The 16568-nt window shown below is 36.2% G+C and overlaps 1 protein-coding gene across 4 annotated transcripts in view; it reads left to right on the forward strand.

The window, feature by feature from the left end:
* The window catches only part of col11a1a (collagen, type XI, alpha 1a), a 290480-nt gene that overhangs the window by 36502 nt on the left and 237410 nt on the right, over nucleotides 1-16568 (forward strand). For all 4 annotated transcript variants that reach the window (XM_051933206.1, XM_051933207.1, XM_028811103.2 and 1 more), the window contains exon 4: nucleotides 238-400. In XM_051933206.1, the coding sequence (XP_051789166.1) occupies nucleotides 238-400 (163 nt within the window). The remainder of the gene's footprint in view (nucleotides 1-237; nucleotides 401-16568) is intronic.

Here is a 16568-nt window from a genome sequence, read left to right on the forward strand (position 1 = left end):
GTGAAAAAAAAACCAGAAAGATTGTGAATTCATATTTGTATTTCTATTTAATTATCTTATTCTTGGTTACTAAAGGGGAAAGTATGAAGTTGAAAATGTAGGAATGGAGAATTACTTAAATTCTGGCACAATGTTTGTTATTATTAGGCATTCATCAAAGGTTGTCAACTGTTAATCCCAGTCTCCCTTTGGAAATCTCTTCTAATCCATTTTTTCACACCTTTTGTTCCCAAACAGATGGCACAGAGTAGCAATCAGCGTGCAACAGAAAATTGTAACCATAATTGTTGACTGTAAAAAGAAAATCACAAAGCAACTCAACCGAAGTGACCAGGCAGTTATCAGCACAAATGGCATTACTGTATTTGGGACAAGAATTCTAGATGAAGAAGTCTTTGAGGTAAATAAAAATGAAAATGTCATATATCCAATACTGGGTACCACAGTCTTCTACAATATAAAAGCACCCCAAAATAGGATTTCTCCTTTGTTGTCATTTATGCTGATGTTTCATGTTTAGCACTAGTTCGTGGCAGAAAAGATAGTTTGTGGTAGATTTCCATGTAGGTTCTTCATGTAGGAGGTGATCCACATGGGCTAATTAATGCATACCCATGGTTTGTCTTTTATAGGGCACCAAAACTGAATTCATATCTCTAATTTGCAGTGGTTTTAGTTATTAAAGTATGTTTAACTCCAGATTCTTTTAACTGTACGTTTACAAGGTTGTAGCTGACAAAGACAATTACCAACAAACAAGTGACAATGAGGTTTAACATTCAAGGAGAGACAATGGATCTAGCAAAAACAGGCTTCATGCACTAGAGCAGGGGTGAGCCACATCGGTCCTGGTGGGTCGCAGTGGCTGCAGATTTTTATTCCAACCCAATTTCTCACCATGTCAATTATTGCTGATGAAGCACTTACTTCTCAAGCAATATATTTTAATGCTTCATTTTTCCTGTCTCACTTGTTAAGATTCCCCAGCCTTAACTGTTTATTTTAGTCTTAAACAGCTGCATTCACTGTTTTTATTTGCTTTTAAATACCGACGGACCCAGCTGTTCTCCATTTAACTTGTTTCTATTTACACCTGTGTGTGTTCATTATGAACCATCCGGTTTAGCAAATTTTTGGAAGGAAAGTAAAGAGGAAAAGGTGAGGTACTGAGAAACACTCATCCTTTTTAGGTTTCAAATTATTTGGAAATGAAAAAAATCTACGATATAAGGTTGGCCTTACATTACAGAGTTAAAACACTAACAAGCCATACAATTAAATAAGATCTGTGTTTCATTAGGGTGCTGGGATGGAACAGAAACCTGCAGCCACTGCAGCCCCCCAAGACCAATGTTGCTCACCCCTGCTCTAGAGGTTATTATTCTGTGGGCACAGTGGAATTGTTAAGGAAGAATGACAAGTATTTAGACGTCCCTGAAATGACTACAAGCTGTTATGTTAGAGAACAAGTGGAGCCCTGCCACCTATTTTTTTTTACTTTTTTGTTCTTTATTTTGCCTTATACAATTTCTTGTATTAGGAATTTGTTAGTTTTTGCATACCCCTTGGGGTCAGAGCGCAGGGTCAGCCATTGTCCAGTGCCCCTGGAGCAATTACAGGTTAAGGGTTTTGCTCAAGGGCCCAGCAGAGTAGGATCTCTTTTGGCAGTGACGGGGATTCAAACTGGCAACCTTCAGGATACCAGCACAGATCCTTAGCCTCAGAGCCACCACTCCGCCCTAATACAGACCCTTTAATAGTGAATAAGAGGTCAGAGTTGCTAGAATATCTGGAGTCTTAAGAAAATACTCTAGAAACATGGTTCTAGTACTTCAAAAGAGTTTTTCAGGCCCTTTCTTCAGGCAAGATGTAATCTTGTAATCTTGATTGCATCTTGTCTGAAGAAGGGGCTTGAGTTGCCTTGAAAGCTTGCATATTGTAATCTTTTTAGTTAGCCAATAAAAGGTGTCATTTTGCTTGATTTCTCACTACATCCATAATGGCTAACACGGTACAACACCTTAGTACTAAAGAGCTTTTCTAAAGAATTCTCCCACTAGTAGCTCAGGGCTGGGACCTGTAAGGTGTGCTTCATACTCTTGGCTAGTCGAGTGTGCAGTTGAAAGGGGAGTGGAGTCAAGCACTCATTTGGAAGGTGGTAGAGGCTAAGGATAAGAATTAGATAGACAGGATATGAAGAGGAGAGAGTTTAGTTGTTGTTAATCAACTGGGTTTGTCACTTTGCCAGATAAACAAGGGCAGAAAACACATTTGACAGGCCTCGATAGGCTGTTGGGAATCTGTTTTATCTGTTTTGTTTGTTACTTTAAGCAATTCCCTTTTTATTTATTCCATTTTCTTGTTTTTATTTGTAATAATGTGTGCTTAGTTTTAATCTTTTGCCTATTTGAAATTATTTGGTGTTTTAGGATGTTCCTGGAGCACTCCAAAACCTTTATGATTTTTAGTTTAATGGTTCATTTTTTCATCTTTTGTCAGTATTTAGAGCAGTGTCTCTCAACCTTTTTGGTGTCATCAGAGTTGATCATATTGATGATTTATTGCACAATCTTTTATGGGGGGGGGGGGGGGGGGGATTAATCCTTAGCGATTTGAGCAAAATTGTCAGAAAGGGGGTGAACTGGGCCGTGACCAATTGCACAACTCACTCATGACCCACAGCGACCCTCTACATTTTAACTAGTAGGAAGTCATGACCCAGTGTTTGAGAAGCAAAGAATAGCAGTGTTTATCTGAGTAATCAAAAAATAATTCACAGAGATTATTAACAGAGGTATAGGAAATGTCCCTATAAATAATTGATTTGTTCCTTTCCCAGCTCTCATATCTTCATCTTAAATCTAGTTAGTTAAAGTCTTTCAAGATGAATGAGCACACAGAATGAAAAAGCAAATCCAGCAGATATATAAGAAAATATACAACAAGTGATAACACAATAATGGCATTTAGATGTTTAAATAAAGGTTTGGGGTCCATCCAGGGACCTCATTTCATGGGAGTGAAATCCTCGGAAAAAAGAAAAGCAAATTCCAGCAGAAAATACTGGGCATCAGTTGCCCATTTATAGGCTGTGTTTGCCAGCTCCTGGAGAGTTTCCTTTTCCTCAGTTAAGTACTTCTCCCACTGGAGTTGTGTCCTTCTTGGTTCTGGCTTCACAAATGAACACCAGCTTCTCGAATAGTCATTCTTTAAATAGGTCCTAGGGTGAAAGAAGCAGTAGCTCTGGTTGAAACCTGGGTATGACTTCAGAAGTCATCTCGGGACTGTGGATGAAAATAAGGCATTGGTGGCTACAACCCACATTGGACAGAAGAGTCACCTCAACTGAGCCTTGTAGGTGCTTCTTGTGATAGTATATAGAGTATATATAAGTAATAAAATAATTATGGAGCATAAACAGGAGGTCAAGGAAACCACCCACCTCCATGTTTGTTGGAGAACTGATTAGCAAGCAACATAATGCTGTCAGTAGAATAGCATGGCTGGAAAGCAGATTCCTTTATAAGTGCTCTCTCTTTTTCTAAGGAGCCTAAGGGTATATAAAATGAGTAATGCAACTGGTTGTGGCAGGTGGCAGGAAAAAGGTTTTTATAAAACTCTTTCCAGGAATTATGATATCAGCATTGCACCACAACAATTCAGATAATTGTTTCACTCCAACTAGTTTATGATTTTCTTCTGTCTATTCAGTGAAACATTTGAACATTAGAACAATTGTGATGAAAACAGGCCCTTCAACTCAAAAAACTTGTCCATGACATTCCCCTTGATCGTCCAAATTAACATCAAGTTAATTATCAAGTCATTAATCCAATATGAGTCTTATTCTGTGACAACAAAGTCACCACTAGTGATGAGAGAACTCCACTGTGTTTGCTTCACCTTGAGTCCTAAGATATCACAGAAGTGTACACGAATATTGCTGAGCTTGGCAAAATGCACTGAAGTCAATGGGGAAGAACTAAGTGAACTAGATTTGACTGAATTGTAAAGGTGCAATCATCTTTAAAGTGCCCCTGAGGCCTAGGGAAAGGTCTGCCAAATATACTGGACCGATTACTGTGGCCAAAAAGGTGACCTGAGCTGTACACTAGCAGTACCAACCACTGCACCACCGTGCCTCCATGAGGTCAAAGAAAAAAGAACGTAGTCAGAGATGTGCAGTCACAAACAAAGCGGAAATGCCAAAATCGTAATCAAAAGTCAGAAAAACATGCATATGTCTTTTAAAGACAGAAAATTCAAAGTGGCATGTCATGATTGAAGCCACTGGCTCATTCTGTTTTTTGAAGTCGCACTGAAGGCTCTCCAAACTGTCTGTGCTGATGCATTGCACTTTTTCTTCTATCAAAAAGATAGAAACATCTTGTAAATAGTAATAAATCTTTCATTATTACTGTGATTTCATAGAGTCTCCTGTATTTGGAGGGGTGGGGAGCGTCAGGCTCCTTCAAGGTTTGTCTTTTATCTCCACATGGCTAATTATACATGCATAGGGCACATGCCACCTTCTCTTATACTGACATGGAACTCAGTCTATGCATTTGGCAACAAGCAGAGATAACTTGTTATTTATGCTGTATATATTAAATTAAAATAAAATTTTGAGAACCTACATTATTTACTTATCTGTTCTACCATTAACTAAGTCCCACAGAGTCTGTAACACAAATGATAAGCATTGTATAGTCGGGTAGTGGTCCCATCCAATGTTGGCTATTACAGCTCCGAGGAATGTCGCCATGGCAGCGCATAACATTATGGTATGCTGAGGAAAAAAATTCTCATAAACTGGCCCAATTATCTATAAATAATTCAACAAACAAGGGTGAATGCAGCAAATTCACTGTGAATAATGCTTGATGTGAAATTTGCTGATCAACACTAGTCACCACTAACCAGTAGTACCCCTTCAGAATTATTATTATGCAGGTTTTTATAGTGGCAGTGGCACTAATTGGGTCTGAATTTTCTTAATGACAAACATTATTTATTTTTTTAAAAATATATAGAAATATGTGCATGTAATAATGCAGATTTTCCCTATGCAATTCGAAGTAAATGATCTGAAGTTATTCCAGAGAGATGGATTCAGCAATAATATAAGACCACATTATCAAAATAAAAATGCTAAAAATGAGTTTCCATGCACTACACAACAAAATACAAGAACCAGTATTTGTCAGAGTCACTAGTATACTATCATCTTAGGAGTCTGGTCTGGTAAATTGAATAAGCATATTTATAAAAATGTACAAATAAATACAGTATAAAAAGAAATACAATATAGACTTACAATCTGCATGAACATAGAAATATGTTTATATTCAAACATGAGAATATTCAAAATTATTATTGCATTTAACTGTTTCATTCTGGTTTCGAACACTTTTGCCATGAGATCTATTAAATTTCCATGTGGGATTTGTCTTAGAATTTGTACCAGAAGAACATTTTAGAATAAGCGTTAACTGGGGTGTGCTGGTTGGGTTGTTTTCTTATCATGCACACTTCCATGAGCTGCTTTCATAGAGGCCATTGACAGCAGCAAGGTTGCATCTAGCAACCTCTTCTACAATATCTGAATTATGCTCTGAATTTTGCTCGTTATTTGAGCAGATGCAACACCAACCCAAATGATTATAGCGGGTTTGAAATAAGTAAGGAGCCCCTATATAGTACTGAACGCATACCCAGGAGCTCAAGCAAGTTTGCAATGTATTGAAACTATGATGATTTAAACTGTGTTGTAAGGCTTTTATATACTGTTTGAGGTATTTTTTTTTATCACTGAATACTGTGTAGGGACTTTCTTTTACCTTCTGCACTGTTATTTAGTGGGCTACTTGCTGGACTGGCCAGACTAAATGGCACAAGTTCATCAAAAGTAAAGTTTTATAATAAGCTGAAAACCAACCAATGCCTCCTAACAAGGAAACACTATGTTCAGTCTTGTTAGGTTGGTCTAGGGTATACCACCTGTAATGTGCTGATGTTTGTTATGATTAGCCTTTGTCAGTTAGCTAGTCATTTTAATTAATGTTGAGCCAAATTATGTCTGCTAATTATTTGAATGTCTTTCTAGCTTAGCTGAATTTTGTTAGTCCAAGTTGAGGTCTGATTTTACATGACTGCCAGGAACCTTTCCTAAAAAGTCCATTCAGACTTATTTAATAAAATGAGTGGCGGAGAATTAATGTACTCACTACACATGGTGACTGCAGTTTTGAAAGAAATGAAATCAGGATAACAGGAAAAATATAAACTAGCCAAGATCAACTCTCAGGAGATTGAGAATCTAAAAAACAAGCTCAGTGCGCAAAAACCTAAATTACAATCAGTGGTGTAGCAAGAGAGTAGAAAACCAGGATATTCACATAAACTGAGCCAAATTATAAGCTAAAAGACAAAAAAATACAAAAAAATATTTTGTAACCAGGTTTCAAAAAGGTGTACAGAAAATGACACTAGAGACTTTTCAGGTTTAATCCACATACACTTAGACAATTCAGAAAATGCACAACGCTATCCTTTTTTACCGGCCAGGTAATGATGTCAAGTACCGACTCTCACCGCTGTCCTGCTTATTAGCAGCAAGTAACTGTCAAAACACCTGTTTCAAAATGGCATTGCAGAAAAACGTGATTTAAATAAGACAATGTTTAAGACACATTGAATTGAGAAACAAATGTAACCACAGGATTTCTTGACGTCTAAAACCCCTCAGAATGAAGGTTCACTATATTTTGAAAGCAAGGAAAACATTTAAAAAACAAAGGAGAAAAAGTCAAAACGTGACACCAAAAGGTTGCTACAGAGTGATAATGAGACTATTTAAAAGTCTGAAACATCAAAGGTCTGCAGACTGTTTGTCAAGTAGACAGTACAGTAAGTTTAAAAGTTACTAGACTTGTAATTGGAAATGCTATGCAAAAAGAGTGCTCAAAACATTTCTGGCAAGGTCTTGTCTTTAATTTCTAGCAAAGTCTGCATGTGTTTCAAACTTCATGGCCATCACTTATAGTGTGACCGTTGTGGCATCATATGTAACAAAGCACAAATGTGCCTAGTAGCACGCAGCATCCTTGGGAACAGAAGGTAGTGGCCGCCATTAAAAAAAACACTCAAGTTTTAGTCTATAAAAATCATTATTTGGATGATTATATCAATTAGCTTGAATGTCACAATGTATGAAACGAAGCTAAATATTTATAAAATCAAAGTAATGCTTGCAGTTTTTAGAAACAGTCAGGCTGAGACAGCTGAATGAAATCATTGGAATGAAATTGTTTTTATAAAGCGGTTGGCTACAAAAACGTTAGTAATGACTTCTGCAGAGTATAGAGTTCCCAGTTACTTTTATGACATATTTAGATTACCATTTTTTTCAAAGTATTTCTTTTTTCCACTATATAAGATGTACATATTTCCAAAGTACATATTTTCCATGAGCTGTTTCTAATTACCTGCTATAGAACCCAATGGGCCCTCACAGTTTATGGCTATAAAAATGGACAGTTTCTACTACTGTAAGTCAAAGCTTAGTTTCAAAGTAAACAACTGACAAAAGCAAATAATTTACAGATACTTCCGACTTGAATTCCTGAGGTAAATTCCATCTGCACACTTTGAGTACACTAAATATAAACTTCTTCATTATATTTTTGCCTATATACTGTTGAAAATTTTTCATGTGTCATCTCAAACTTTCACAAGCATCCACTTCAGGGTCGGCTCCTGCCTTGTACATGATGTTGCTTAGGTAGACTCCTGCCACCCGTGACTGGGAATTGGATTAAATGGACTTCAGATTCTTACCATTGTGTTTTTGAAATTATCAGCTATAGAGTCCAATGGGCTGTTTCTTGGTATATAACAAATACTATTTTTATAAATTTAAAGTAGTCAGAAGTCAAGCAAAATGACCCCTTTTATTGGCGAACTAAAAAGATTACAATATGCAAACTTTTGAGGCAACTCAGGCCCCTTCTTCAGGCAAGATTATAAATTTAAAGGAAAGCCTTTATCCAAAGTGAAGAACTTTGCAAAGCACACAATTTGCAAAAACGTCAAAATTTAATCCCTGAGAGAAATTTCACAGTTATTGTTAAGCTTTTGTGACATGGAAGCCAATATGGTGCTAAACTATGTGTTATCACCATGTGTTATCTACAGAGTTCACTGGAACTCAGTCTAGGGTTGGTTCCTGCCTTGTGCCCAGTGCAGCAAGGAAAAATTTTAACTTCCATAACTATGAATTGTACTAAGTGATGACTATCCAGTTTTCATTCTGGGATTAAGTTTACAAAAATAATAAGAAAAACTTGAGAACATGCCATTCCCAAACCATTGTAATCCAATTCAGGCTAGTGGCATGCTACAACCTTTCCTGGGAGTATTGAGTGAAAGGCAGTGGTTAAACCTGGACAATGGCTCCAGTCCACCCACTGATCTATAAAGGACTAACTTAGAACTGCCAGATAATCTAATTTACATAAGTCTGGAATTTGGGAGGAAAACTGGAGGATTCAGAGGAAGACCTATGCACACATGGAAATTACTGGTGAACTCCATGCAGACAATAATTAGGTATGGGATTCTAACCCAAAACACTCTATCTATCATGACCTGGAGTTTATTTTTCATACTGTATGTTACTGTCTTCCTTGTTTCAGGAGCTTTAGATCTCAAGGAATATCATCATTCAATTGTTTTTAGTTTGTGATGCATTGTAAATTATTTAAATTTAAACGTAAAAACATTCTTCCGTGATGCCATCTTGTTTTCGTTATTGGAGCCAAAATGTTTAGCACTCATAGTTAGGAATGTCTTCACAGATTTCCAGACAGTGTCTCCGGGAAGTCACATCAAATGACCTCATCAATGTGGCGACTCATAAGCTGGCAACACAGAGTGTTTGCCGTCCAACTTTGTGGATACAACTTAATAGCTAGTGTTTTTGTTTGATCATATTAAAGAATCTCTGGCTAAGTAGTCTTCTCTTGCCCTTGACTAAAATTTACATCTAACATTTCAGCTTTGACTCTTCTTTATTTTTGGTTTCTGACATTGTCACTACAATTTTCTACTTATTATTTTGTGTCAACTTCTAGCTGTGCTTCTTACTTTTGTCTTGCTGGTTTTGACCTTGGCTAGTTGTTTTTTATGATACAACTTATGACTTCATCGCTGCTGCTGTTTTCAGTCAGCACAATATCCTTGAGACTAGCTCTGATAAGTATGCCTATTATTATGATTAATCACAAAATGTCATTTATATTGTTGTGTCTCTGTATTAGAATAAACAGGAATAGATAGATAGATAGATAGATAGATAGATAGATAGATAGATAGATAGATAGATAGATAGATAGATAGATAGATAGATAGATAGATAGATAGATAGATAGATAGATAGATAGATAGATAGATAGATAGATAGATAGATAGATAGAAGGTCATTATAACATTTTTGTTTAATTCTTAGTTCCTACATGTTCATTTTGTCATTATTTTGCTTAATTTTTTCAAAGCCAAGAAATCTAAAGAAAAATTCCAAAAAACGTTGGACAACATTTTTTTTTCTCTCTCAATTACATTTAATGGCTTACAGCAACTAGGTAGCCACAGTATATTCGAGCGTGCAATCCTAACACAGACAGCACTGCGGCTTTCATTTTCATGTTCATCATGGAAACTAAGCATTTGCCATTGCCATTAGTACAGTCAAAATTTGCAAGGGCAAGGCAGAATACAGCATAAAATTAATACTTTGAGGTAACTTTTGTTGACTGAGGCTTATACCACAAACCAGACCACATGTTTGTAGTTGTATGCTTCTATTGAAAAGAATCCATTGCATAGCAGATATTCCAAATATATAGCTTGCCAATGATGTGAAGATGAACCAGGCAGCTGGTACCTTTTGGCAAACTTATGGCTTTCTTCTAGACACTGCATGGGATTATGCCAAATATCAATGTTATTATCTATTAGTCCTTTCTGGAAAACATCTGTTTCACATTTTGAGAATGGAAATTGCAAGATACAAACCAGAAGCTTGTAGTTTAAACAATCATTTCAGGTTATGATCAGCAAAAGTGTAACCGAAAGTGATTTAATGCATACCAGTTACAAAATGTCTTTTCAGATACTTAAGCTTGACAATGCTTGGAGTTAACTTTACGGCTTTCGAACACATGCAAATCTTCTAGTGTGACATTTAAGTTGGTGGTTTGGCATTAAACACTTCTGATTTGTTATTCACTCATTTATTTTCATTACCCCCATGAGTTAAGTTAACTTGGATCACAATCTGACTTCTGCACCCATAAAACCAAAGATACCACAGACCATTCAAAGGAGAACTTTTTTTTTTTAATCATAAAATGCCTTTTTTTGAAATACTAAATAAATTCATTTATCTTTTAAATAGTTTTGAACACTTAAGTTGTCTTTTTTATGCTCCTCTTAACTGGTGTCTATTCTTATTTGTTAAGAATTTTAAGAGTTAAGGTTGAACTGGTCTATTACATAACTGCTGGCTTAGTGTTTCTTTTGAATTTCTTTATATTCATTTTTTTATAAGACATATTGAGACAATATTGCTCTTTTCCTAAACAAAGAGCATTTCTCTGTTTGCAATTAGTACTTGTTTGATGAGCTTTCTTCAGTATGGCAGTGCTCCATATCCAGAGGGTACAGTCAAGTAGACTAATCATGAATGCTTCAGTGCTTCTCTGCACTCCTTTCTTTAGTATTTTTTTATTTCATTTTAGCTGAATGTACAACCTTGTATCAGTGCAGATCGCTGGCACAGTGTAAACAATACTTATTGATGCGTGTTTGCAATAAATTAACAACACAATCAGAGCCCTTAGCACTGCAGACATACAGAAATGTGTGGTGTTTATAAAATTAGTTTATTCTGGAGTTATTTAATGGAAAGATCTTGTTTAATTAAATCCAAAAAGTAATTAAAAGACAAGTGTATAACATCCCAGAAGAAGAAAGTGCTTGTTGCTGCCTGGATGTGTTTGACATTATTCTTTGAGAGCAAGTGAAGTAAAGTCAATTTTTAATTTGTATAGCACTGTTCAATGAGTACTGCTCCGAGTGCTACAACAAACCTACAATATCAATTCAGTAATGAATATATATCTCTCTATTATAATAAAAAATTCTGCAACGAGATGAGACTTTTTACAAGATTTTTTCCAAGTCCCGCGAGTTGAGACCTTGGCCATGATATTTTTTCAAGTCACGCCCTCCTCTCAAACATATTCAACCACGCACACGGCCCTGTCACCTCTCATTCGTGTGAATGCTTTTGACAGACACAGTTTCTGCTCTCTCAGCTCTTATAAATTTTAACATTTTCCTCACTTTAAGTTCTCAATGAAAGAAGACATATTATGTCCAAATATTATTCAAGAATTTCATCACAAAGGGTTATCAACAGAAAAAAATGAGTACACGGGCAATCCTAGCACTGAGAAACAATGGAGTCAAATGAATTAATGCCAAAAATGACGATTGGTTACATGACAAATTGGTTAAATGCGTATCAATAGGCTATGCTGAAACAGTTGGTGGTGATCGTGCAGAAAATGAAAACATCAACTTACAAAATCCCGAAGAATAGCTACAACCATTAACACCGTCCGGTCTTCCACCACACAAATTACTGTATAAAGAAGGATGTACCCAAGAAATATAATGTAGTACATCTTCCGCAGATAACATTAAACAACAAAGGTGATCTTGATATGCCATTCATATTAAAATGTTAACAGTTTCCCGTTCTAATAGCTTTTGCAAAGACAATTAACAATTCTCAGAGTCAAACATTCAAAAAAGTCCTTTTATTTAATAGAGAGAAAGAAACAAAATTAACTCACGGGCAGTTATACGTTGCATTGTCAAAATGAAAGTCCAAACACAGAATCAAAATTCATTTCAATATTGAGGAAAATTTCCATCCATCCATTTTCTAACCCACTGAATCCAAACACAGGGTCACGGGGGTCTGCTGGAGCCAATCCCAGCCAACACAGGGCACAAGGCAGGATGAGGAAAATGTAATTAAAAAAATTGTTTTTACTGAAGTTTTACAGCAAAAGTGGAAGTTTAAAAAGTATTTGCGTGTTAATTTCAAAGCCAAACAGAACGATATCATATTATGCAATGAATAACTCTAATGCAACATGAAACATAATTTACTTTTAAATTATTACATTTTACTCTTTTTTAATATGGTTAATTACTCACTGTAATGTAAAATAGTTCTATTATGCATATGTAACAATTCCATGAAAATAAAAATCTGTTTAAATTGTACAACCACATCCCCATACGCGAGTAACAGAACCGCAAAGAGGATAGCGCGTAGCTCAGGCATGGAGGTTGGCGATCGAAGCAAGCAGGGGGCAAAGCCCCCTAGTACTAATATATACTAATACTGGGTAGGGCCAACTTTTGTTCTCAAAACAACCTCAATTCCTCATGACAAAAATTCCTCAATGTTCCTTCAAGATTCTGGTTCATGAGTGCATCCATAACATGATTGCATCACAGTTTCTGCAGATTTGTCAGCTACAGATGTTGAGATCCTCCCATTCCATCACATCCCAAAGGTGTTCTATTGGATTCAGATCCAGTGACTGAAGATCACTGAACTCATGGTCATGTTCATGAAACTGGTTGGAGATGAGCTTTGCTGGAAGTAACCATTCCAATGATAAGTAACTTGTGGAAATGAAGGAATGCATAGGGTCAGTAACAATACTCAAATAGGCTGTGGCATTCAAATGATGATTGATTGGTATTAACGGGTCTCAAGTGTGCCAGAATAAACATTTCCCACCCCGTTACACTGCCAGCACCAGCCTGTACCATTGACACGAGGCAGGTTAGGTACATGGATTCATGCTGTTGACACCAAATTCTGACCCTACCTTCTGTATGTCTCAGCCAAAATCAAGATTCATCACACTTTGCTATAGTTTTCCAGTCTTCAAGTGTCCAGTTTTGGTGAGCCTGCACCCTCTGTAGTTTCAACTTTCTTTTCTCGGCTGACAGGAGTGGATCCCAATGTGGTCTTTTTCTGTCGTAGCCCTTCTGCCTCAAGGTGTGATGAGTTGTGCATTCTGTAATGCTTTTCTGCTCACTACAGTTATACAGAGCGGTTATCTAAGTTACCATAACCTTTCTGTCATCTCGAACCAGTCTGTTCATTCTCCTCTAGCCTCTGTCCTCAACAAGGCATTTCTGTCTATAGTTCTGTCACTCAATGGATTTTTTTTTCTCACACCTGATCTGTATCTGCAAGATTTTATGAATTGTGCTTCTGCGACATAATTGGCTGATTAGATAATTACATGGATAAGCAGGTGTACAGGTGTAAATTAGTTTAAATTCACATTGTAAAAAGAGAGTGATCGGAAACTAATTAACATAAACAAATCATTACCGTTTAAGTCCATTAATATTATAATTGAGATATGACCAGTTGACTATGGAGACATGTGAGCAGATGTTCCTGGGAAGCCATCGCCAATTATAACAGATAAACTGTTACACTGTTCAAAGCAGTGGTTGAGAGAACTTTGAGCATCTTAGGTTATGTTTTCTACTGTATGATCATTTTTTCACTCTGACACCATATGAGAAACTCAAAATTGTCATGTTGATTATAATTAACATTTTTCTTGGTGATATAGTGGTTAGCACTGATGGTCTACAGGATGGTAGTGAGACCAGCTGTGTTATATGGGCTGGAGACGGATGTTATATGGGCACTGACCAGAAAGCCGGAGACAGAGCAGAAGGTGGCAAAGTTAAAGATGCTAAGATTTGTATTGGGTGTAATGAGGATGGACAGGATTAGAAATGAGTACATTAGAGGGTCAGCTCAAGTTGGACGGTCTGGAGACAAAGTCAGAGAGGCGAAATTGCATTGGGTATATTGGGAGAAGGATGTTAAGGACAGAGCTGAGGGTTTATGGATGTGGTGATGCAGGTGATGGGTGTAACAGAACAAGATGCAGAGGACAGGAAAATATGGAAAAAGATGATGCGCTGTGGTGACCCCTAAGACATTGGTTAGCACTAATGTACTAAAGACCTAGTGCCTTATGTTCAAAGGCCATGTCTGTACATTGTCAATGTGAAGACTACATGGTTTGGTGAATTTTTATCTAGATATTCTGGTTTTCATCTCCTGCATTACTTTTTATGATACATGGTAATTGGAAATTGATCCACCGTGTGCTTGGGATGTCTATCTGATGAACTGGTGCTTGTTCAATGGCTAGTTCCTTTTTGTGCCTGTGCCTGATAATAACTGGAATATGTTATAGACAATGTAATGTCTATGTCATAAAGTTATAATGTGATGTTATAAACTTTGTATAATAAATGAGTTATAAAAAATATGAACCAGACAGAATGATGTTTGGCTGATAGAGTTTATATAACAAGAATTGACCAATCAAGACATGCACAATTGTGACACTCCAGTAGCTTGTGATATACAGTGCATCCTTCCATCTTGAAACCCAAAATGTCCAATTCAGATGTTTCTATAAGCAAGGCCTTCGTTGGAAAAAGTAGAAGATAGGGGCCTGTCCTGAATGGGTCATCTATTAATGTCTCTCTACTCATAAAAACAGCCACATATTCACTCAGATTATTTCAATTAAGAGATGTAATAGCCCGACATCGAGTCTTAAAGTGGTGGGTATAATCAAGACTGTGGAAAAAAGTAATACCACCCAGGTGAACTATGTCTTACTTTTGGTGTTTTTTGGATTTGTATTTAATGCAATGAGATGGACAGCACAAGGATATAGAGACATTTAAAACGACAGAGAAGCAGGAATAGATAAAAGTCCAAGATCAAAAGGAAAGTTGACCAAGAAAAAACACAAAGCCAAAGAAACTCAGGAAACTCGCTAAATGAGTGAACGTTTCCTCATTGCAAATACCTAAAAAATTTGCAAAATTGACCCCAGACAGATTTCAGGTAATGACTGTGTGTTGGCTGTCGCTGAGCAAATGGAAAAAAAAAGTATTGGTCTTTAAGTTGGATTGATGCAAAGCATGATGTTACTTCCTCTTAATGTGGAACCTTCAGATGTAGTTAGTTTCATTAATGACCATGACCTACTTCAGATGAAACATATTCAGGAATATTGTCAGTCTCAGTATATTTCTCCCTGGACTGAAAAGTCATGCATAGAAGAGGCTGCTCATGTTAACTAAGACAAAGAAATGAAAAGTAAATTGACAGCATCAAAGGAGGTCCTCCCCTAAAAGGAGAACAGGAACAGACAGAGGGAGACCACAGTTTTAATCTCAGCATACCGCAGCTGTGAAGGCTCACATTGTTCAACATGTAAATAACAGAAAATACCTTACTTGCTGCTGCCACACCATGATCAGCAGTCTAGGCTAATTCATAAAAAAAACTCAAACGGATTGCCATACTGTTAAGTAATTGTGAAAACCTTCCTTGTCACAGCACAAATTTTCTGTTGTGTTTAACTACACAGTTATAAAGGACTGGGTTGTAATCCTGATCTGGTCATTGTCTATGAAGAGTTCACATAGTTTCCCTGTGTCCATGCAGGATTTCTCAAGTCTGGTTTTCCTTACCTCATTTGAAAAACATGAATATTATTTTCACCAGTAAATCTAAATTAAAAAAGAAAGAAGAAGTAAAGATTGTGGGTCCAGGATTGACTTCTGATTTCCTTCCAATATCTCTGAACTCCCATGATTCTATTAAGATTGTGTGAAAATGGATCAGTGGATATCAAATGTCTATACACCTTATTGAAATTTCAGTTTTGTTGATGTTAGAGCTAAAGTCATCATTATGCTTTTCACTTTTACCAAGACTTTATAACTAAGTAGAAAACCAATGGAACAGTATTAGGAAAAAAAATAGTTAAAATCAAGAATCTTTCATGCCTTTGTTGCATATGTGTATCTAACGTTTAGAATGAGCATTGTAACTATGGTCATATTTACCCTAACCTCATATCATTTGAAGCAATTCTGATTAGCCCTAAATAAAAATCAGCTATTCTGTAAGAATTCCTTGTAGTTTTCTCAGTTGTATATTACACACACACACACACACATACACACACACACACATATATATATATATATATATATATATATATATATATATATATATATATATATATATATATATATATAGATATAGATATAGATATATATATATATATATGAATGAGAGAGAGAATATATGAATGCCAGACTATGTCTTGTGTATCCATATTCATAACTGCACGACATGTATAATGCATGAGAATACTGAGCTCAGTCTGTTTATTTTTTGCAACATCTTGGTCTGTTCGTAGTTGCTGTGCTAGCAAGCCAAGTTTTCTAACTTGGGTATTGAAGTTTGAATTATTAAATAATTCAATTGAAATACCTATATACTAAGTGATGTTTAGTAAAATAATAATAAATCAAATATGTTTTCTCCTACATATTAGTTTTATAAGGGCACA

This window comes from Erpetoichthys calabaricus, chromosome 10 (assembly GCF_900747795.2).
Source record: "Erpetoichthys calabaricus chromosome 10, fErpCal1.3, whole genome shotgun sequence".
In the NCBI taxonomy this organism is placed as follows: domain Eukaryota; kingdom Metazoa; phylum Chordata; class Cladistia; order Polypteriformes; family Polypteridae; genus Erpetoichthys; species Erpetoichthys calabaricus.